The sequence below is a fragment of the Suncus etruscus genome, chromosome 4, assembly GCF_024139225.1.
Source record: "Suncus etruscus isolate mSunEtr1 chromosome 4, mSunEtr1.pri.cur, whole genome shotgun sequence".
NCBI lineage: Eukaryota > Metazoa > Chordata > Mammalia > Eulipotyphla > Soricidae > Suncus > Suncus etruscus.
Window position 1 is genome coordinate 87624653 of NC_064851.1, and position 20305 is coordinate 87644957.

General features: G+C 34.6%; 1 protein-coding gene across 1 annotated transcript in view; it reads right to left on the reverse strand.

The window, feature by feature from the left end:
- The window catches only part of ROS1 (ROS proto-oncogene 1, receptor tyrosine kinase), a 116019-nt gene that overhangs the window by 46745 nt on the left and 48969 nt on the right, over positions 1–20305 (reverse strand). The window contains 8 exon segments of the mRNA XM_049772614.1: positions 626–761; positions 3939–4005; positions 7984–8028; positions 11465–11549; positions 12605–12722; positions 13401–13459; positions 17331–17434; positions 20112–20288. Coding sequence (XP_049628571.1) covers positions 626–761; positions 3939–4005; positions 7984–8028; positions 11465–11549; positions 12605–12722; positions 13401–13459; positions 17331–17434; positions 20112–20288 — 791 coding nt within the window.

Sequence of the window (20305 nt, forward strand, 5' to 3'; positions counted from 1 at the left end):
CACACAGGCTCTTAAAAATCATCTTTTCTAGTTTGCTCCAGTTGAGCCAATCATAGTATTTCGATAGTATGTTGAAATACTAGGTTGAGGGGCCAAAGAGATAGCATGGAGGTAAGGCTTTGCCTTGCATGGAAAAGTATGGTGGTTAGAATTCTGGCATCTCATATGGTCCTCCCCCCGCCCCCCCGAGCCTGCCAGGAGCGATTTCAGAGCATAGAGCCAGGAGGAACCCCTGAGTGTTGCCGGGTGGGAACCAAAAACCAAAAAAAAAAAAAAAAAAAAAAGGAAAGAAACACTAAGTTGAAATGTAAAGTATTTCAGCATACTATTGAAATACTATGAATATTAAAATCATACTCTTCAACATAGTATTTACTTTCATTTATTTTTAAGTGTGTGATAGATCAACATTGGGAAACAACTGTTGTTTTTTTTTTCAATTTTCTTAGTATAGAATAACCACATACTTTTTCATTCACATTTGAGAATATAAAGGGAATGAAATTGAAAATTGTTTAAAGTAATGGCATATACAGGACAATCCTGGGAAACACAGGATACACTTGAACTCTAGCATTACCTATTCCTCATCTAGGTGCCCATTATAATAGACCAAGTTACATACTGTACTGCATAACAAGCAGTAGCCAGTCCTGCTCGAGCTGCCAGACCTTGAAATTAATTCAACTCTTTGTCTTCATTTATGAAAACTGACAGCCGTTCCTGGGGAGTTTTATTTATCTTTAATATTCTATACCAGACTGCAAAGAAAAATAAAATAATTTTTAAAAAACATTGATTTTTTTTACATTTTTCTTAGGAATATTTGACCACAGGTTTTTTTATCATTCATGTATAGGATCACTGGTAGAATAAAATTGATGGAAAGATATATCCATAATAAGAAAAACTACACCAGATATAAAGACATAATATAGTTATTTCTTTTTATCTCTCCTCTCAGAAAAGAGTTTAATATATTTCTTATTGCTGTTAAATAAGTTGAAATGAATCAGAAGTTATTCCTCAAAATCTATCCACAAACAAGTCACAACAAATCAAATTTGAAATACAACTAACGACCAGAGAAGCAGATTCATTTACAGTTACATCCAGGGTATATGCTCTTTAGTAGATCTGAGGATTAGTTTCAATATAATTTTGGGGTCTTTTATGCAAAGAGTTAAAAATGTATACCTAATACTTCTCTTCACATATTTAAAGACATGAAAAAAATATTAGAATAAAACCCACTAAATGTTACCAATGTTTTTCTTTCCTCCTAGTTGTAGAGTCATGAGTGACTCCATTTTTTATACAAATAGCAAATATTTTGTAATCATAAAATCAAGTAACATTTGTGCTAGAGCAATAATAATAAGGTGCTTGTCTTGTTTTCAACTAATCTTTATTTGATCCCCTGCATATGGGCTCCAAGCCTCATCATAAATGAGCATACATCCAGGAGTAAGCCCAAACACAGCCAGATGTGAAAACAAGCAAAAACAAGCAAACAAAGAAAGGTAGTCTTTTAAAAATTAAAATACCATATCATAAGTTCATTTAGTTATGCTTAAATTCTATTCCTGTTTCTATACCTAGAGCTTAGAATGTTTGTTAGTCAAATGAAATTCCATTTGAGGGACCACACAGGAAAGATGTTATATGTCTTTGTGAATGCGATTTTTAAGCCTGAAATGTTTTAACCTCCTCTATTCATATTTAGGAGTAAAACTTTCAGGTCTAAGTGATAGTATGAGACATCTGCAATTTTTGTTCATCTCACATCTCAGAACTTATTGTGAGTCTCAACAATTATATATCTGTTTTGTATATTTCATATACTAGTGCATTTTTTCTTTTTATTTTTTTCACTTTTTAAGTTTTATTCTTTTTTGATCAGTGCCAGGAAAAATACCAGGACCTCATATAAATAAGCCAATCACTGTACCACTGAGCCAAAGCTCTGATCCACTATTGCCCTTTATTAACACATATCATACTATTTTTCTTTACACATAGCCTTACTTTACCTCTCTTACTAAATGGCAGGTTTCCAAGATCAGCAACTGTATTTTAATCCTTTACATTTTCCTCTGCTTACGGCATAAGCTAATAATGTTTCAATTAGATATGACTACTTATCACAACAAAGACTGTTAATGCATTTTTAAAAATCATTGTTTCAGTTTTACATTTATAAATATGAATAATGAGATTCTTTAGCATGATATAAAAATTAAAAATTTGGTATTTTCAAATGAATTCTTTAATTAAATAACCAAGAAATACACAATTACAAAGTTGTTCGTGATTGAGTTTCAGTCATAAAATGTATAACGCCCTTTGAAAAATATATTTTCAAATGTTTTAAAAACTTGGACTTTTCTCATGCACTAACACAACCCTACTATGAAACTACTACTAAAAGTAAAGAGCTAAATTAACTAGGCACTTCTTAAAGAAATCTATATGTCCCAAATAGAATAAGGACCTTTTAGTCTTGAGAAAGTCATATATCAAGTTTGCCTTTAGAGAAGAATAGAATGTTTGAAACTATCTCATATATTTCTACTATAATTATAGGTTTAAATATGGTTCTAAATGTGCAAGTAGGCAAGCAAAGGTCAAATAAAATCACTTCTTGTAATCCATTCCCAATAAAAAATTGAACAAGCCCCGAAAACTCAACTATCAATAACTTTGTAAATTATGGTTTTTAACAAAATAAAAAAATTAATAAACTCAAATAAGGAATCAAGCCTAACACAAATTGACAGATATGCTGCAGTCATGTGCATAATTCAGACTGAGAGGGGCTTCTTAGTTGCACAAACATCAACTATACAACATTTAGACTCCCTGAAACTGAAGGTTAAAATCTTGTCAGGGTCATCTAAAATTTTTCAGTTTACAAGTTAGTGGAAGAATTCTATGTATTTTCTCAGTGAAATCTGTAAAGATAAATTTCAATTTATTTCAATATGTTCTCTATGATACACTTAGTGAAATGTTTTCTCTCTTTATACTCTGAGGGAGTTTAACATTGTATTTGTAATTTTTTCTTCAAATTTTCCTTATTTATCAAAAATTACATTATATTTTACAAAACACTGTGGATTGGGAATGTGTGACTATAAAAATGGTATCATTAAAAAATTTAGGCATTTAAAAACTAAAATGGAAATTTTAGATAATACAGAAATACCACTTCTAGGAATTTACCCAAAGGATATTAAATTATTAATTTTAAAATATATTCAGACTTTTTTGTGTATAACAGCCATATTCACAACAGCCAAAACAAGAAATAAATATAAATGCCAGTAAAAAAAATGCCTGGATTAAGAAGCTAAGTAATTCTTGGTAATTTTATTCTTCCACCAAAAAACTTGAAAGTGTGACTTTTAGCACAAAATAGATGAAACTTGGGATAATTAATGTTAAGTAAAACTAAAATGAATATAAAAGATGGTTTTCATCATGTATGGAATATAAGTAGCTAAGAAAACTGACAAAACCAGCAAACTAATTTCTAGTCTCAGATAAAACTGGTTGATAGAAGAGGCAAAGGGAAATGGGATGGAAAGAGAAAACTGATGGCTCTTTTTGGTAGTGGGATGGCACTGAAACGTTGGGAAAGTGGTGAATTATAGAGATAAAGATGTTCAGCTAAATCCCTTAAAATCCATACTATCAGAGATAGTATCATATTGATAGATAGAACAGGATAAATCAATAATAATAATAAATTCATTCATAATTTTATGAACAAATGATTGTATGTTCTTTTCTTCAAAGTGTCATATCTTTTCTGGTTAAAAAAAATTTGAGCAATTGTGGACTCATTAAATTAGCAAATGGTCTGTGGTCATATGCTTTATCATCCAAATAAGACATGGGGAAATGAACATTGAAATAATAGTATTGATGCTCACAGAGCAGGAATAAAATGAGGTCTATGATCACAAATGAGCTCTGATAGTCAATCATATTTTGGGATTGCTAATAGGTATACTAAAATGTTTAGGATTTGTGAAAAATGAGTAGTTGGAAATGGCTAGCTTTCTATCCAACAAAATTCTTCAGTTTTCCTGGTCTTTTATATATAAGTACAGATTAGAAATAAGTAGAGCAGAAATCTGAAAACAAAATCTGTCTCTACAAGCTAAAAGAGATATTCATTCTGTAAAAGAAAGCCTGCTCATTCCAAAGCAGGTTGTCTGTCTAGAGATTCAAGTGATCACAAACAAGGATTGTCACTGGCTCTTCATTAATTCTAAAACTCTTTTTATACCCAGGGGTATTTTTTATAATTTCAAATACTGTCATGTAATTCTTACAATCTACTAAACCAAAAGCAAATGCTATCTTAAAGAAACTCTATGTTCTACAAATAGTTTTCTCTAACATAACCATAATGTAAATACATTTGTCATCAAATAATTACTCTTAAATTAGAAAATAATTCATACAAAGTAGTAGTTACCATTATTATGATTATAGTCAGTGATAATATAGTGAGTTATATTAATTTATTTCATTGAAAGACTGTGTTTTAATCATGTAGAAAGCATATTGCCAATTTTATAAAATATTTTCTACCTACTAGAGATCAGAAAGATTGTAGTAATTAGATTCTGATTATAATAGTAAGTATAAAGCTTATAATAAAATAAATTAATTAATTCATAAGTAAAACTAGATAGTAAACTGATGTGCCTATATTAGAACCAGTTTCAGATATTTGTAGGCTGGTTATTCAGTCATCTAAAATGAAATTTTTTATTATAGAGATGTTTACAGCATGGAAACTCATGAGAACTTTCATTCATTTTACCAAAGACTTAACTCATCAATATAGTCTTCAGCTTGCAAGAGACTAAGAACAGAGATATATAGTAAGTGCACAAGTAAGATGCTTGCCTTGAACACAACTGACTTGTGTTTAATTCCCAGAACTACATACAATTTCCAAGCAGTCCCAAAATGTCAAACACATTAAAAATAAAGTAATTAAGAAAATATACAATTCTGTCAATAAATCATAAAGTTTCAGTCTCTATGCATTAGATAGTTGGGGCTACATTCTCTTCTATACCATCTTCATATGCATTTAATTCCACGGGCATAAAATAGAAATATCAATATCAAAACATGGTACCTCCTCCTTCGGTTGAGCAAAGAAAACAAACATGTATTCCAGAGCATTGCAGACTATGAAAAGCAAATGCTCTACCACTGTGCTATTGGTTTGGTCCCATAATTTAGTTTTTGAAAGCTATCTCAACTATGCATGTAGTCAACAAACTCAAAAAAGTTATCATATGTGGTGGCCTAGAAAAAGAGTAAAAAGTTTTTTTCTATTAAAATGCACAAACCTTCCTCATGTGTAAAAACACAAAACAATTATGTATCCTGTAATTTTAATTGGAAAATTTTATTTTTCTTATTTTTCAGTATCTTAAGCCATCTGTAGTTTGCATGTATGATGCTATAAAAATACAGAACATAAAACTAGTAAGGCAGGTACCAAAAATTCTCAACTACTAAAAATTATTATTATATGTGATTCTTAGGTTCATTGTTTCCTTGTATGAGGAACTGACCTATCCCTCAAAGTCAATCTCTTTTATTTTTCATATGAAACAAAAAATTTTAGGTTAAAAAAGCATAACTGATATAACTTTTAACAGAATCAAAGAATGGAATGCAAATTCCAAGTCTTTGAACTATACCTTCTCTGACAATGTAAAACTTTGTAAGTTTGAAAGTTTTTAAACCACATTAGTTCTGGCACTTTATAAACACACAATTAAACTTTGAGATTTATATAAATGCCCCTTCTTTCTGCTGAAAAAATAAGAATAATTAGCAGGGGCTGAGCCTCTGAATAACAATGCAGGCCAGCGCCAGACATAGAGAATGACTATGGCAACTCTGATGACTTGAACATGACCAACCAACTAGTCAGTCTCTCAGATAAGGAGTTTAGAGTCGCAATATGGAAGATGTTCAAAGAACTCAAAGAAAGTATACAAGAGAACACTAGTAAGAATTAAGAGAATACAAAGATAAAAATCAGAAAACTCCAAACTGAAATTTCAGGTTAAAAAACAGGTCTGAAAAACTCAGTAGATGAATTGAAGAAAAACCTGGTTGAGCTTTCCCATGGGTTAACAGCAGCTGAGGATAAAATTAGTACACTGGAAGATGAGATGAATAACAATTCCATAGAGCAGAAGAAATTGGGAAAAAGCCTTAAAGCAATTGATCAAACAATGGAAAAATTACTCAAAAATGGGAACAGATAAAAATAGAAGTCTATGATAAGCTCAACAGAAACAACTTAAGAATCATTGGAGTTCCAGAGACCCAGGAAGAAAATCTCCAGGAAGAATCAATGGTCAAGAACATCATTAAAGAGAAACTAGAAGAGCTAATGAATACATGCGATCAAATCCTGCATGCCCAAAGAGTACCAACTAAAAGAGACCCTAAAAAACACCCCAAGACACATCCTAGTCACAATGACGAATCCCATAGATAGAGACAGAATTCTGAAAGCAGCAAGATTGAAAAGAGAAATTACATTCAAGGGAACATCCTTGAGATTTACTGCAGACCTGTCATCGGAAACACTCAAGGCCAGAAGACAGTGGTGGGACATAGTGACAAAACTCAATGAAATAAATGCTTTGCCTAGAATACTGCACCCACCAGAACTCACTTTCAGGTTTGAAGGAACAATACATGGTTTCACAGACAAACAACAGCTCAGAAACTTTACAGACTAAAAAGAAAAACTGAATGGCCTACTTTAAGACAAAACTGATCAACAAACACACCAAACTTCAATATAAAGATGGCATTAACTCCCAAGACAATTCTTTCTCTCAATGTCAATGGACTAAATGCAACAGTTAAGAGACACAGAGTGGCTAAATAGATCAAAAAACTCAATCCAATCTTCTGCTGCCTACAAGAAACACACCTGAATAGTCAGAACAAGCATAGACTCAAAATAAAAGGCTGGAGGAAAATCATCCAAGCAAAACACACCCATAAAAAAGCTGGAGTGGCCATACTAATATCAGATGATGCAAACTTTATACTTAAGAAAGTTATAAGGGACAAAGATGAACATTTTGTATTAATCAAGGGATACGTACAGCAGGAAGAAATCACTCTCCTAAACATATATGCACCGAATGAGGGACCAGCAAAATATTTAATACAATTGTATACAAATCTGAAAAATAATATCAATAACAACACAATAATAATGGGAGACCTCAACACGGCATTGTCAATGCTTGATAGGACAACCAGACTTAAATTCAACAAGAATATACTAGACCTGAAAAGAGAAATGGAAGAAAGAGGCCTAATAGATATATACAGGACACTTCACCCCCATAACCCCGGATACACATTCTTTACTAATGTACATGGGACATTCTTCAGGATATACTACATGCTAGAACATAAAACATACTTCCATAATATCAAGAGGATAGAAATTTTGCAGGCTACCTTCACTGAAATTATATGTGAACTATAAAGGGACATAGAAGAAAAACTTTAATACCTGGAAGTTAAACAGCCTAATACTGAATAACCAGTGGGTCCGAGATAAAATCAAAGAGGAAATCAAAACCTTCATAGAAACAAATGACAATAGAGACACAAACTAGCAGAACCTATGGGAAACAGCAAAAGCGGTATTGAGAGGAAAATTTATAGCTTTGCAAGCACACATCAGGAAAGAAGAAGGGGCATACCTGAATAGCATAATGACGCAGTTCATAGAATTATAAAGTACTCAACAAAAGGACCCAAAAATAGGGAGACAGAAGGAAATAACAAAGCTGAGAGCAGAAATCAATGAAGTGAAAGCCCAAAAAACAATCCAAAAGATCAACGAAAGCAGTAGTTGGTTCTTTGAAAAAATAAAAAAGATTGATAGACCACTGGCAAAACTAACAAAGAAAGAGAGAGAGAAACTTGATAACTCATATTAGGAATGAAAAATGAGAGATCACTACTTATATGGTAGAGATCCAAAGGGTAATCAGAAACTACTTTGAGAAACTCTATGCCACTAAAAGTGAAAACCTGGAAGAAATGGATAAATTTTTGGACTCTTATAATCATCCACGGTTGATGAAGAGGATGTTGCATATCTAAACACACTCATCACTATTGAGGAAATTAAGACAGTAATCAAATATCTGCCCAAAAACAAAAGTCCAGGCCCAGATGGATTTACTAATGAACTCTTTCAAAACTTTCAAGAAGAACTTCTACCAATCCTGGCAAGACTCTTTCATGAAATCGAAAAAAAAAGGAACATGTCCAAATAGCTTTTATGAAGCCAACATCACCTTGATACCTAAACAGACAGAGATGCTACCAAAAAAGGAAATGACAGACTAATATCGCTGATGAATACAGATGCAAAGACCTCAACAAAATCCTGGCAAATAGGATTCAATGCCTCATTAAGAAAATCATCCACTATGATCAAGTAGGTTTCATCCCAGGAATGCAAGGATGGTTTAACATCTGTAAATCTATCAACATAATACACAACATCAACAACAAGAAAAATAAAAACCACATGATCATATCAACAGACAAAGAGAAAGCATTTGATAAGGTCCAACACCCTTTCTTGATCAAAACTCTCAGCAATATGGGAATGGAAGGAACCCTTCTCAATATAGTTAAGGCCATCTACCACAAGCCAGAGGCAAATATTGTAGAAAATATTGGAGAAAAACTGAAAGCCTTTCCTCTAAATTCTGGCACAAGACAAGGCTGTCCTCTCTCACCACTCCTATTCAACATAGCACTGGAAGTACTTGCTATAGCGATTAGGCAAGAAAAAGAGATCAAGGGAATCCAGATAGAAAAGGAAAAAGTCAAGCTCTCGCTGTTTGCAAATGACATGATAATCTACCTAGAAAACCCTATAGTCTCTACAAAAAAGCTTCTAGAAACAATAGACTCATATAGCAAGGTGGCAGGCTACAAAATTATCACACAAAAATAAATGGCCTTTCTATACACCAATAGTAATAAGGAAGAAATGGACATTAAGAAAACAACCCCATTCACAATAGTGCCATACAAACTCAAATATCTTGGAATCAACTTGACTAAAAATGTGAAGGACCTATACAAAGAAAACTATAAAACTCTGCTCCAAGAAATAAGAGAGGACACGCGGAAATGGAAGCACATACCCTGCTCATGGATTGGCAGGATTAACATCATTAAAATGGCAATACCCCCTAAAGCATTGTACAGATTTAATGTGATCCTTCTAAAGATACCCATGACATTCTTCAAAGAAGTGGATCAGGCACTTTTGAAATTCATTTGGAACAATAAACACCTTAGAATAGCTAAAGCAATCATTGAAAAAAGAATATGGGAGGAATTATTTTCCCCAACTTTAAATTGTACTACAAAGCAATAGTTATCAAAACAGCATGGTATTGGAATATGGACAGGCCCTCATATCAGTGGAATAGGCTTGAATACTCAGAGAATGTTCCCCAGACATACAATCACCTAATTTTTGATAAAGGAGCAAGAAATCCTAAATGGAGCAAAGAAAGCCTCTTCAACAAGTGGTGTTGGCACAACTGGCTAGCCACTTGCAAAAAATTGAACTTAGACCCCCAGCTAACATTATGTACGAGGTTAAATCCAAATGGATGAAAGACCTCGATATCAGACCCAAAACCATAAGATATATAGAACAACACGTAGGTAAAACACTCCAGGACTTTGAGACTAAAGGCATCTTCAAAGAGGAAACTGCACTCTCCAAGCAAGTGAAAGCAGAGATTAACAGATGGGAATATATTAAACTGAGAAGCTTCTGCACCTCAAAAGAAATAGCGCCCGGGATACAAGAGCCACCCACTGAGTGGGAGAAACTATTCACCCAATACCCATCAGATAAGGGGCTAATCTCCAAAATATACAAGGTACTGACAGAAATTTACAAGAAAAAAATAACATCTAATCCCATCAAAAAATCGGGAGAAGAAATGGACAGACACTTTGACAAAGAAGAAATACAAATGGCCAAAAGACACATGAAAAAATGCTCCACATCACTAATCATCAGGGAGATGTAAATCAAAACAACTATGAGGTATCATCTTACACCCCAGAGATTGGCACACATCACAAAGAATGAGAACAAGCAGTGTTGGCGGGGATGTGGAGAGAAAGGAACTCTTATCCACTGCTGGTGGTAATGCTGTCTAGTTCAACCTTTATGAAAAGCAATATAAAGATTCCTCCAAAAACTGGGAATTGAGCTCCCATACAACCCTCCTATACTACTCCTAGGAAAATACCCTAGGAACATAAAAATACTATACAAAAATTCCTTCCATACACCTATATTCATTTCAGCACTATTTACCATAGCAAGACTCTGGAAACAGCCAAGATACCCTTCAACAGATGAATGGCTAAAGAAACTGTGGTACATATACATAATGGAATATTATGCAGCTTTCAGGAGAGATGAAGTCATGAAATTTTCCTATACATGGATGTACATGGAATCTATTATGCTGAGTGAAATAAGTCAGAGAGAGAGAGAGAAAGGCGCAGAATGGTCTCACTCATCTATGGGTTTTAAGAAAAATGAAAGACATTCTTGCAATAATAACTTTCAGACACAAAAGAGAAAAGAGCTGGAAGTTACAGCTCACCTCATGAAGCTCACCACAAACAGGGATGAAGTTTAGTTAGAGAAATAACTATGTTTTGAACTATCCTAATAATGAGAATGTATAAGGGAAATAGAAAGCCTGTCTAGAGTACAGGCGGGTGTTGGGTGTGGAGGAGGGAGATTTGGGACATTAGTGATGGGAATGTTGCACTGGTGATGGGTGGTGTTCTTTACATGACTGAAACCCAAACACAATCATGTATGTAATAAAGTTGTTTAAATAAAAAAAAATAAAAGTATAAATTGTATTAAAAAAAAAAGAAAGCAGGAAAAGGGGGCTTCTTTAAGAGCAGTGCAGTGGCTGGGGTGCAGTGATTAATAGGACAGCTAGAGGGAGACAGAGTGCCTCCTCTGTGTCCCATAAAAGCTGAACAGAGGACTGAGCACCAGAAAGCCGAATACCAGCAATGACAACCAGCAGCTGCATGGGATGCAGTGCTCAGTAGCTCGGCTCCTCTGTGTGCCCTGAAAGATTAATCAGGACAAGCAGAGGACTGAGTGATGACACCTGGCAGCTGGATGGGATGCGGCAGTAAGAGGGTGGTGGATCACTAGTCCCTGAAGCTGGAGTATTTTTCAGCATGTCGTATACCAGCGTATAAGACGACCCCTGACTTTAAAGAATTTTTTCATGGGTTAAAAAAGTTGTCTTATACTCCGGAAACTATGGTACATACATCTTCATTGTATTCATTGTACTCCAGGTATACAGTCGCCAGTATACTGAAGTGTTTGCCTGCTGATCTTGTTAACTTTCAAATAAAAGTTTCTATCCCATTTATTGCTTGAAGGAGAAAAAAAAAAACAAAATATAAAGCATTAATGGAGCTCTCCACTTACAGTGTTACTAAGAGGAACATGCAAAATGCATCATAAGCAAAATAGTGGTGTTGTCTGGCAGGTGAATATAATTACAGGCACAAACCACTTAAATTATCCTTTTGTTTAGAATATATTTCATAATGCATAAAAAAATTGATAGAAATTTCAAGATTTTTAGCTATAAATGTGGCCTGCACAATTCTCTAGCATGAGTAGAGATACTTTTAAGGTTATGAGGATGAGAGAATGCCAGAAGAAGATTAAGCAAAAATAGATTTAAAGCTTAAGTTGCCAGGACTATAATTATGGAAGTGACTTTGGTCATTGGAGCTTCTTAAAAGATGTCTTCATAGTCCCGTGAGGGGAGTGTCTTTTGCATCTGGAATTCTCACGTTGGCATGAGTTCAGTCCATCTTAGCCAGATATGATTCACAGAGCTCCCCATACAAGCTGGATCTCAGGCTACATATGCTCATTAGCTACGTGTTTCGTGGAAGGTAGATTTTCAGTTCCTGGCAATTGACTGCAAACTGTAGCCCTCGCAGTGGACACAGAATACAGAGTGCATCAAAACTATACAAAAATTTATATATTTTATAATTTAAACTACTTTTACATTCTGAAAAGTATCTACCACAATTCTAATTCTCAACAGACATCTTCTTGATGTCAACAGAAATTTTCCATGTATACCACCATGTAGCATCAAATATCAGCTCAGATTTTTTAACAGAGTACTTACTAAATGTGTATTAGTTCTGTGTGCTAATGACTGAATTATTGCCACAATAATTATTGGATGAATAGTATCGATTTCTGAGAAGAATGCTATGGTCTGCTCATAGTTGCAATGCCAGACATATCTCTAGGAATTTTACAAAATATATAATACTGTCTACAAGGTCCTTACACTATGACTCCTTCATATCTATTATAAATACACTTTTATAGACCTTTTAACTCATATATGATCATACTTTACAACTGACATATTAAATCCTTTTTGAAATGACATACCTGATTTCAAGAATATAGTACAGAAGTCTGCTCCCATTATCTTGAGCTTTGTCCCACTGTAATGAATTTTTACTCCCTTCTAATAATTTTGGAATGTCTGGTTTACTTGAGACTCCAGCTTCAGAAATAGAAATGTTGACTGATATTTTAAAAGTATGAAAATATTCTCTATAATATCTGTCTATGCAATATATTTATAATTAAGTCAACTATATTAAATATTCAAAAACATTCATAGAAGTACATATATATTAAAGAATATCTGAAAGTTTTATTAATGACATAGTATATAAATTCATAATACATGTAACAATATATCACACAAAAAAGATGATGCAAATAAAAATAATTATAAATTTTTTAATATTTCTTTGTAATTTTATATAGACAGCACCATCTAGCTCTGACATGACTTTTAGAATATAAGTTAGTTTGATATGCTTGCTAGAAATATTTTTTAGCAATTAAAAATTTTAGCCTGAAAGTGAATATTCAATGAACACTTAATAATAATGATATTTTCACTTAACTTTCACAGTAAATATAGCTAGACAAGAAATTTGGAAACTAAAAGATTAAATAACTATATACAGTTCTGAATCTTACAAAACTAGCTCTAGTTGAAGCTCCTTGATGCCTTTAAGGAGTCCCTGATCTTTTCTATTTCTTCTCACATAATCTAGAAAAGCAATCCTTTGGATAAATGATTCTGCCTATAGGACTGATGAAATAATTTTTTAAAAAGGAATCACAATTTTAGGGGGGGATACTGAATGTTGTATACATCAATATGCACATTTTGTCTTAAAACTTTCTGGGAGTGAGGTGCTCATTGGTTTATCTCTCTGGTTGAAACTTTTTAAAAGGAAAATATTAACATAGAAACTACTAAACTTGTGGAAAGGAACTAAACTTGGATAGTGGGTTAGCATCAGTAGTTAGGACATATGCCTAGCATGTGCCCAAACTGGGTTTAATTTCCATCACCACAGTGTGTTCCAAGCATCACATGAAGCAACTCCAAAGACCCAGGAAACCATGAAAGGTCTGAGTATCCAGCACCATAGCATCCAAGCAGCACCACATCCTTAGGTCCTTACATTGAACTGAAGTGTCATTGGCCAAAAATTACCATTGCAGCACCCCCACCACCGGAGAACATATTAGAGGCCCATATAAAAACTATATTAGGGCCTTGAGCACAGTGGTAGAGCATTTGCCTTGCATGTGGTCAACCTGGGACAGACCTGGGCTGGATCCTTGGCATCCCATATGATCCTCCGAGTCTACCAAGAACAATTTATGAGTGCAGAGCCAGGGGAAACCCCTGAGTACCTCAGAGATTGACTCAAAAACCAAAATAATAATAATAATAATAATAATAATAATAGTAATAGTAATAATAAAATAAAATAAAATAAAATAAATAAAAGATATCTCCTTTCCGTAAGAAACCATATTAATTCCATATTAATTTTTATTTTCTATTAAAATTAAGATCTTACAAGTATTTCATCCTATATGTAACCCCATATCACAGAATTATTTGACATTTTATTTTGTTTTCTCTTGTTTTGTTTTGAGGGTCACACCTGGCTGTACTCAAGACTTACTCATTACTTGAGGCTCTATGTTCAGGGATCATCATCCTTGGAATTGTTTAAGGGATCCTATGGAGTATTTGCTATTAAATCTGGGTCAACTGTATACTAATTAAGGGCCTCCTTCGTTGGCTGTACTATCTCTCTGGCTCCCACATTGACTAATTCTATTTAACTGACTTAAATATAATTGTCAGACAAGTCTGAAATGGGGTATACATCTTTGAGATAATGACATAATATTAGGGAAGATTCAAAAACTGACTTTCAATTATTCCTGACAATAGAGCCTCACATTAACTCATGATAGCTTATATTTTCCTTCACAATTGAGAGGCAGTAATAGAGTAAGACATTTGTACTTTCAATCCCACCAACTTGCTAATTTCAAAATGATAAATATGTTTACAAACTATTTTGATGATCACCATGACTAATGAAATAAAATATTTAGTTTTTATTCCACAAAAGTCTAACCAAAATTTCTATTTTATACATCAGAAGCCACCCTCCTTAAAAAAGAAAACTTTGTTCACTCTCACTGTTGCTAGATGTGCAATTAAATGTAGAAAATCTTACTTTTATTTTATTTAAATTCTTAATCTATAATTTAGGTCCTTCTTAATTTTCTTTCTGTGTGACATTGTTTTATTTTTAAAACCTGTGTATTCAAATTATTCCTGTCTTCAAATGAGGGTCCCCCCCTTTTATTGTTCTACAAATAGGAAGAGAAGAAGACTATGGCATCTTGTCAAGTGTTCTTAGTGTATTTTCCAAAGTGAAGTTTCCTAAGAAGATCAGTTTCCATAAATAAACCTTACTTTATGACTTGTTTTTGATTGAGCACTCACAGGGCCATGTCATTTCACTGCTAGAAATTCTATTCAGTTAGGAATGATTTTTCTTTAGCCATTTTCAGAAATAGATCACCTTTTTACAAAAAGAGTAAAAAGAAAGAATAGGAGAATTTTGTAAAAATAGATAATGTCAAGAACAATCCTGATAAACTTAAAAGTGTATTAATTTCACTGACATACATAAAATAATAAAACAGATACTTTGCATCCATATTTATGTGTGTATCTGTGTTTGTAAGCAGGTAGAGAGGGTTTTTGTTTGTTTGTTTGTTTTTGTTTTTGTTTTGGGGGTCACACCCAGCAGTGCTCAGGGGTTACTCCTGGCTCTATACTCAGAAATCGCTCCTGGCAGGCTCGGGGACTATACGCGATGCCAGGATGCAAACCACCATCCTCTGCATCTAAGGCAAACACCCTACCTCTGTGCTATCTATCCAGCCCCTGGTAGAGAGGTTTTATGGGCAAGTTTTAGATTTTGCTCTTTGATGTTCTACTGAAGATATTAAATGTTCCATCATTCTATATATCATCTTGAAATTTTTAAAGTACTTTGAAATTAAGGAAGATTAAAAAATCACTCTTGAATATGGGTACTTCTGTAAAACTCTAGCATGTTGGCTTCACCACAGAAATTAATGTCTTGGAAGAAATCCTACCTTATTGAGGCATGTGAACTATGCCAGTAAATCACAAACACCACTTGTAATTTACCTTGCATCTCTGAGAGAACAAAAAGTGCAAAGGTGGATGTCACTATAGAAGAATTTTCAGATTATTTTGGCCAGAGATGGATATGATAGGAATGATGCAGAGACTAGAATGGTAGAGGTCTCTGACAGAGATTTCTCTGTAATCTGAGGATACACTGTTATAATGAAGTTCCATAAAAACAAAAATATCATCAAGGCAAATTAAAATGTCCTTTCTCAATTTCAAATAGTTCATCACATGCTTGTGATGAAGAAACTATAGAATTTAAAGCTTTTAAAGAAAATTATTATTATACTCTTCATCTTATATTCGGAACTTTTGACAGAAAGTAGGAAGACTAAAAGCTTATTTCATCCTCTTCTTTCATAAAGGAGGAATACATTTAAAAAAGTAATGGATTGTGAAATTTGCTTACAAGGATAGATATGGACATGTTGAGTAAAAATGAGTCAGAAGATGGGAAACACAGAATAATCTCACTCATCTGTGAGATTTAAGAAAAATAAAAGACAATATGGTAATAATACCCAAAGAGAACAGAGATAAGGGCTGGAAGTACCAGTCTGTGAAATGAAGCTTACCACAAATAGTGGTGAGCACAGTTATAGAAATAATTCCACTAACAACTACTATGACAATGATTGTGAGAGAAATAGAATGCCTGTTCCAAAGACATGGGTGGAGGAAGAGGAAAATGAAAAACGTGGGTGGCAGGAAAGTTATACTGGTGAAGGGTGATGAACATTAGATGACTGAAATTCAACTATGAACATATCTGTAACCATGCTGCTTAAATATATAATTATCAATGATAATAATAATAATAAATAAAAAGGTATTTAAGAACCTGGAAATAATTCGTAACAGAAGTTTCTGTCATAGAAAGCCACAGATTAGATATCCATTTTTCCCATATGTTCAAAATATGGGTAAAGAACTGTGCTCTTTAGAAGGATCTGTGCCATCACAGAGAGCACAACTATGCCATCTCCAGTGCACCACAGTTAGATGTGTGCCAACACTACACTTCACAGAGCAGAACCCCTCATGTGAGGTGAAGAGAAAAGAGAGCACTCAAGTTCACAATCCCTGGTCATTGCCACAATAACTAACGGAGGGAAAGCAGAGAAAAGAAAATAGTTACTCTCAAAACTCATCCCCAGAGTCATATTGTGGTATTATAGGATCATATAAATCATGTGCAAGATGTCAAAACAGAATTTTCTGACTAGATGTAACTTATCAATGCTTTCAAGACACAGCCTTCTATTGCTCATTCAATAGTATTTGTAGATGTACACACATGTAAAAATCACTAGATCTCACAATTTTATCTCCATAAATTTTAAGTATGGTATCTGGAACCTGTGTTTAGTGCAATAAAGAAATATGGTTTGTTTTGCTTTGTTTTGGAGAAAGGAGTGTTGAGTTACATTCAACAACATTCAGGATTTACTCTTGGCTCTGTGCTCAGCGATCACTCCTGACAGGGTTCAGAAAACCATATGTGGCACTAAAAATCAAACTCAGATAAAATTATGTAAGGCAAGGACTTACCCACTCACTATCTCTTCTAAATGGAAAATAAATTTTGGAACAAAAAGTACAGCAGAAAATTTATGAAGACGGAACCAGGCAATCCCTGTTTGTCTTCTCACAACCTGTGCGGTACTGGGTAAGAGGCTGAAGGTCTCAGATTAATTTCCTAGCTAGCATCTAAGTAGGGTTGTGGTGATGATCATTCAACTGGGTTCCTCCTCTGTCTGGCTGGGAATAACTCACTCATTGTTTCGACCTGGATCTCTAACTTTTCTTCAGTAAAATTCCAATCTTATTTTTTTTTGATATAGAAAATTAACTTTGTGATTGGCCTAGGGTGGGGCTTGAGCTCTGGTCCTTTGGGCCTGGGAGGGCCTTCCTCCCTTCCTGGAGCAGGATTTTCAGCCGGCACGGGCTGACTCCTGGCAGACCTCCGTATGTGCCAGAGGCCTCTTGGCCCGGCCTAGGGTAGGGGGGCCCGGACCTGGGTCACCCGACCACCCTCTCCCCCTTTCCTCCAGATCTCCAGGTGGGTTTCTGGGAGGACCTGATGGGTCACCCTGGGTTTTCCCCACTCCCAGGCCAGCTGCGGAGATTGGCCTAGGGTGGGGCTTGAGCTCCTGAGATTGGCTTGGGGGGTGGTGTTTGATCTGTGGGGTGGCAGATAGCTGGTCAGTTATACTCAGGCTGTCACTGGCAATTTCATACTAGTCTACATGATGCAAACTGCTCGGGGGCTAGCGCCCCCGTGCGAACATATACTCCTCCCAACCATCAGTACCCCAGATTTACCCTTCTTAACTTCAATAATACACTGTTCTAATCTCAGATCAAAGACATACAGTGGATCTAACAATCCCAGAACTATTTAGAAGGACATAAATTGAACACATATATCTTTTGAATATTTTATGTATATTTTCTTTAACAGCTGTAACTCTCTATATATTCTTCTACCATTATGTTTCTATCCACTTTTCATCTTGTCTTTTCTTTGTAAACTGTTCAGTAAGGATTGTTGGTGGAACTGTCCCTCAGTTTAATGCCTATGATTGAACTATGTCATGGAAATTGCTGGTCTTGTTCCTATTGCCTCCAAATGGGCCGATAACGCTTCATGGCATTGATCTTTGTTTGCATGGACACATTAAAATAGGAAAACACTATACCTACAGATAAGTTCTTATCTAATAAATCTCAGTACAATGTACCTTACACCCTGAACATTGATATAATGACCTGGCACAGGCCTCAGAAGAATGGGCATCCTCCATTCACGCCGAAACCAGGCAAGCTATCTATGAAACATCCAAGGTCATTTATAGCAACAGCTGGAAGCAGTCCTCTACCAGGAAAGACACTACCAAGGGTCTGTCATCGACCTCCTAAAAAGAGACTTCCGTTTACACCGAGAAGACTTGACAACAACAATGACCTGCTCTACAGGACATGGTTCTCTCTAGTGCCCCTTAAGTGTGAGGTGAAACGAGAGGATGCTCTGCACCATCCTGACTGCAATATGGGATATGTAGACTCCAGGATCTTTAATACAGAAGCATGATACCAACAACAGAGACTATGTGAGGAATGGAGGTGTATTGCCACTACAGACTATGACTTGGATTGGACAAACTAGTTTGCCTGGAGCCTAGAGTCAGTCCTGTGCCAGGAAACTTCAGGGGTAGGGTTTCCTTGTATTTAGACCATAATTTTTCTTTCCATGTCCCTTATATTTTGGTGGGCCTATGCAAACAAATACCACTCTAACACCATTTTTTACTATTTTCCCTTGACTCCAATCCTTAAGAAAAACAACCCACTAAAACTTTTTAGGTTAACTTAAACTAGTAAGCATGTGCATGGAACTAGATAAATGTACTTTTCCCTCAATGTTTAAGGAGTTACATAAATCTAATCTCTTTGGATTACATTGTGTGCTGCTAAGAAATAGTATGTAATACAACTGGGGATTTGAGGGACAAATTAATTGTATTGTACATGGGTTCAGTTTTGTTTTTCTTAATGTTCTTTGGCTGAAAGTTCAAGGCTGGGATATCTTCGATGGAACTACCGAGAATTCTGTTTATGGGTGATTGTGCTTCCACTGTAACTTTACCCTGTCCTCTTTCTTTGCATCTTTGTTGTCATAATTAAAATTAAAAAAATGAAAAAAAAGAAAGAAAGAAAATTAACTTTGCATCCTTTACCTTGATCTCCACTAAACTATACTAAATTTACTTAAATAGGTGTTGGGGCCTGAGCAATGATACAGAAGTAGGGCACATGCCTTACATATAACTGACCTAAGTTTGATACTCATAATGTTATAGCCCCAATCTCACCAGAAGAAGTGATCCCTGAGCATAGAGTCAGGAGTAAATCCTGAGCAATGCTCCACCAGGTGTGGTTCAAAAGCCAAAACAGCGAAAGGAAAGTAAACAGATTCTAAAAAATTTCTCCAATTTCTCAAATTTCACACATCTTCTTGAATGTACCACATTGTTATAAACTTGAACCCAGAGGCCCCTGCTAAATAACAGCTAAACAAAGTAAAGTATTACAAAATTAGTATACCATAATTTATTCTTTTACATATTTTTTTAAAAATAATTTCTCTGGAAATTTGTGGCATCAGAAATTAGGTAATCTATTGTTTTTACTTGCCAAATGAATTAATGTACATTGTTAAATATATTGTTGATTCATATAAGAGAATGCTCTAGAAATAAGATAAAGACCTAACAATTTTTCTAGCCTCTAAAACAAGGATTTACATTAAAACTGTATAATAAAATCTACCTTTTGGAGCTTAAACTAAAATCTGATGAGGCTAACTTTAGATGGAGCCTTCCAATCTAAATGCAAAGTAATGTTTCCTGGAACCAAGGCAGAAAGTTTTTCTCGTGTCTCAAATGTTTCTGCACTTACAGGAAGACACTCACCACAACACATTTCCTTGGAGTGGCAAGCCAGAACCTTTTTTTTTTTTTTTT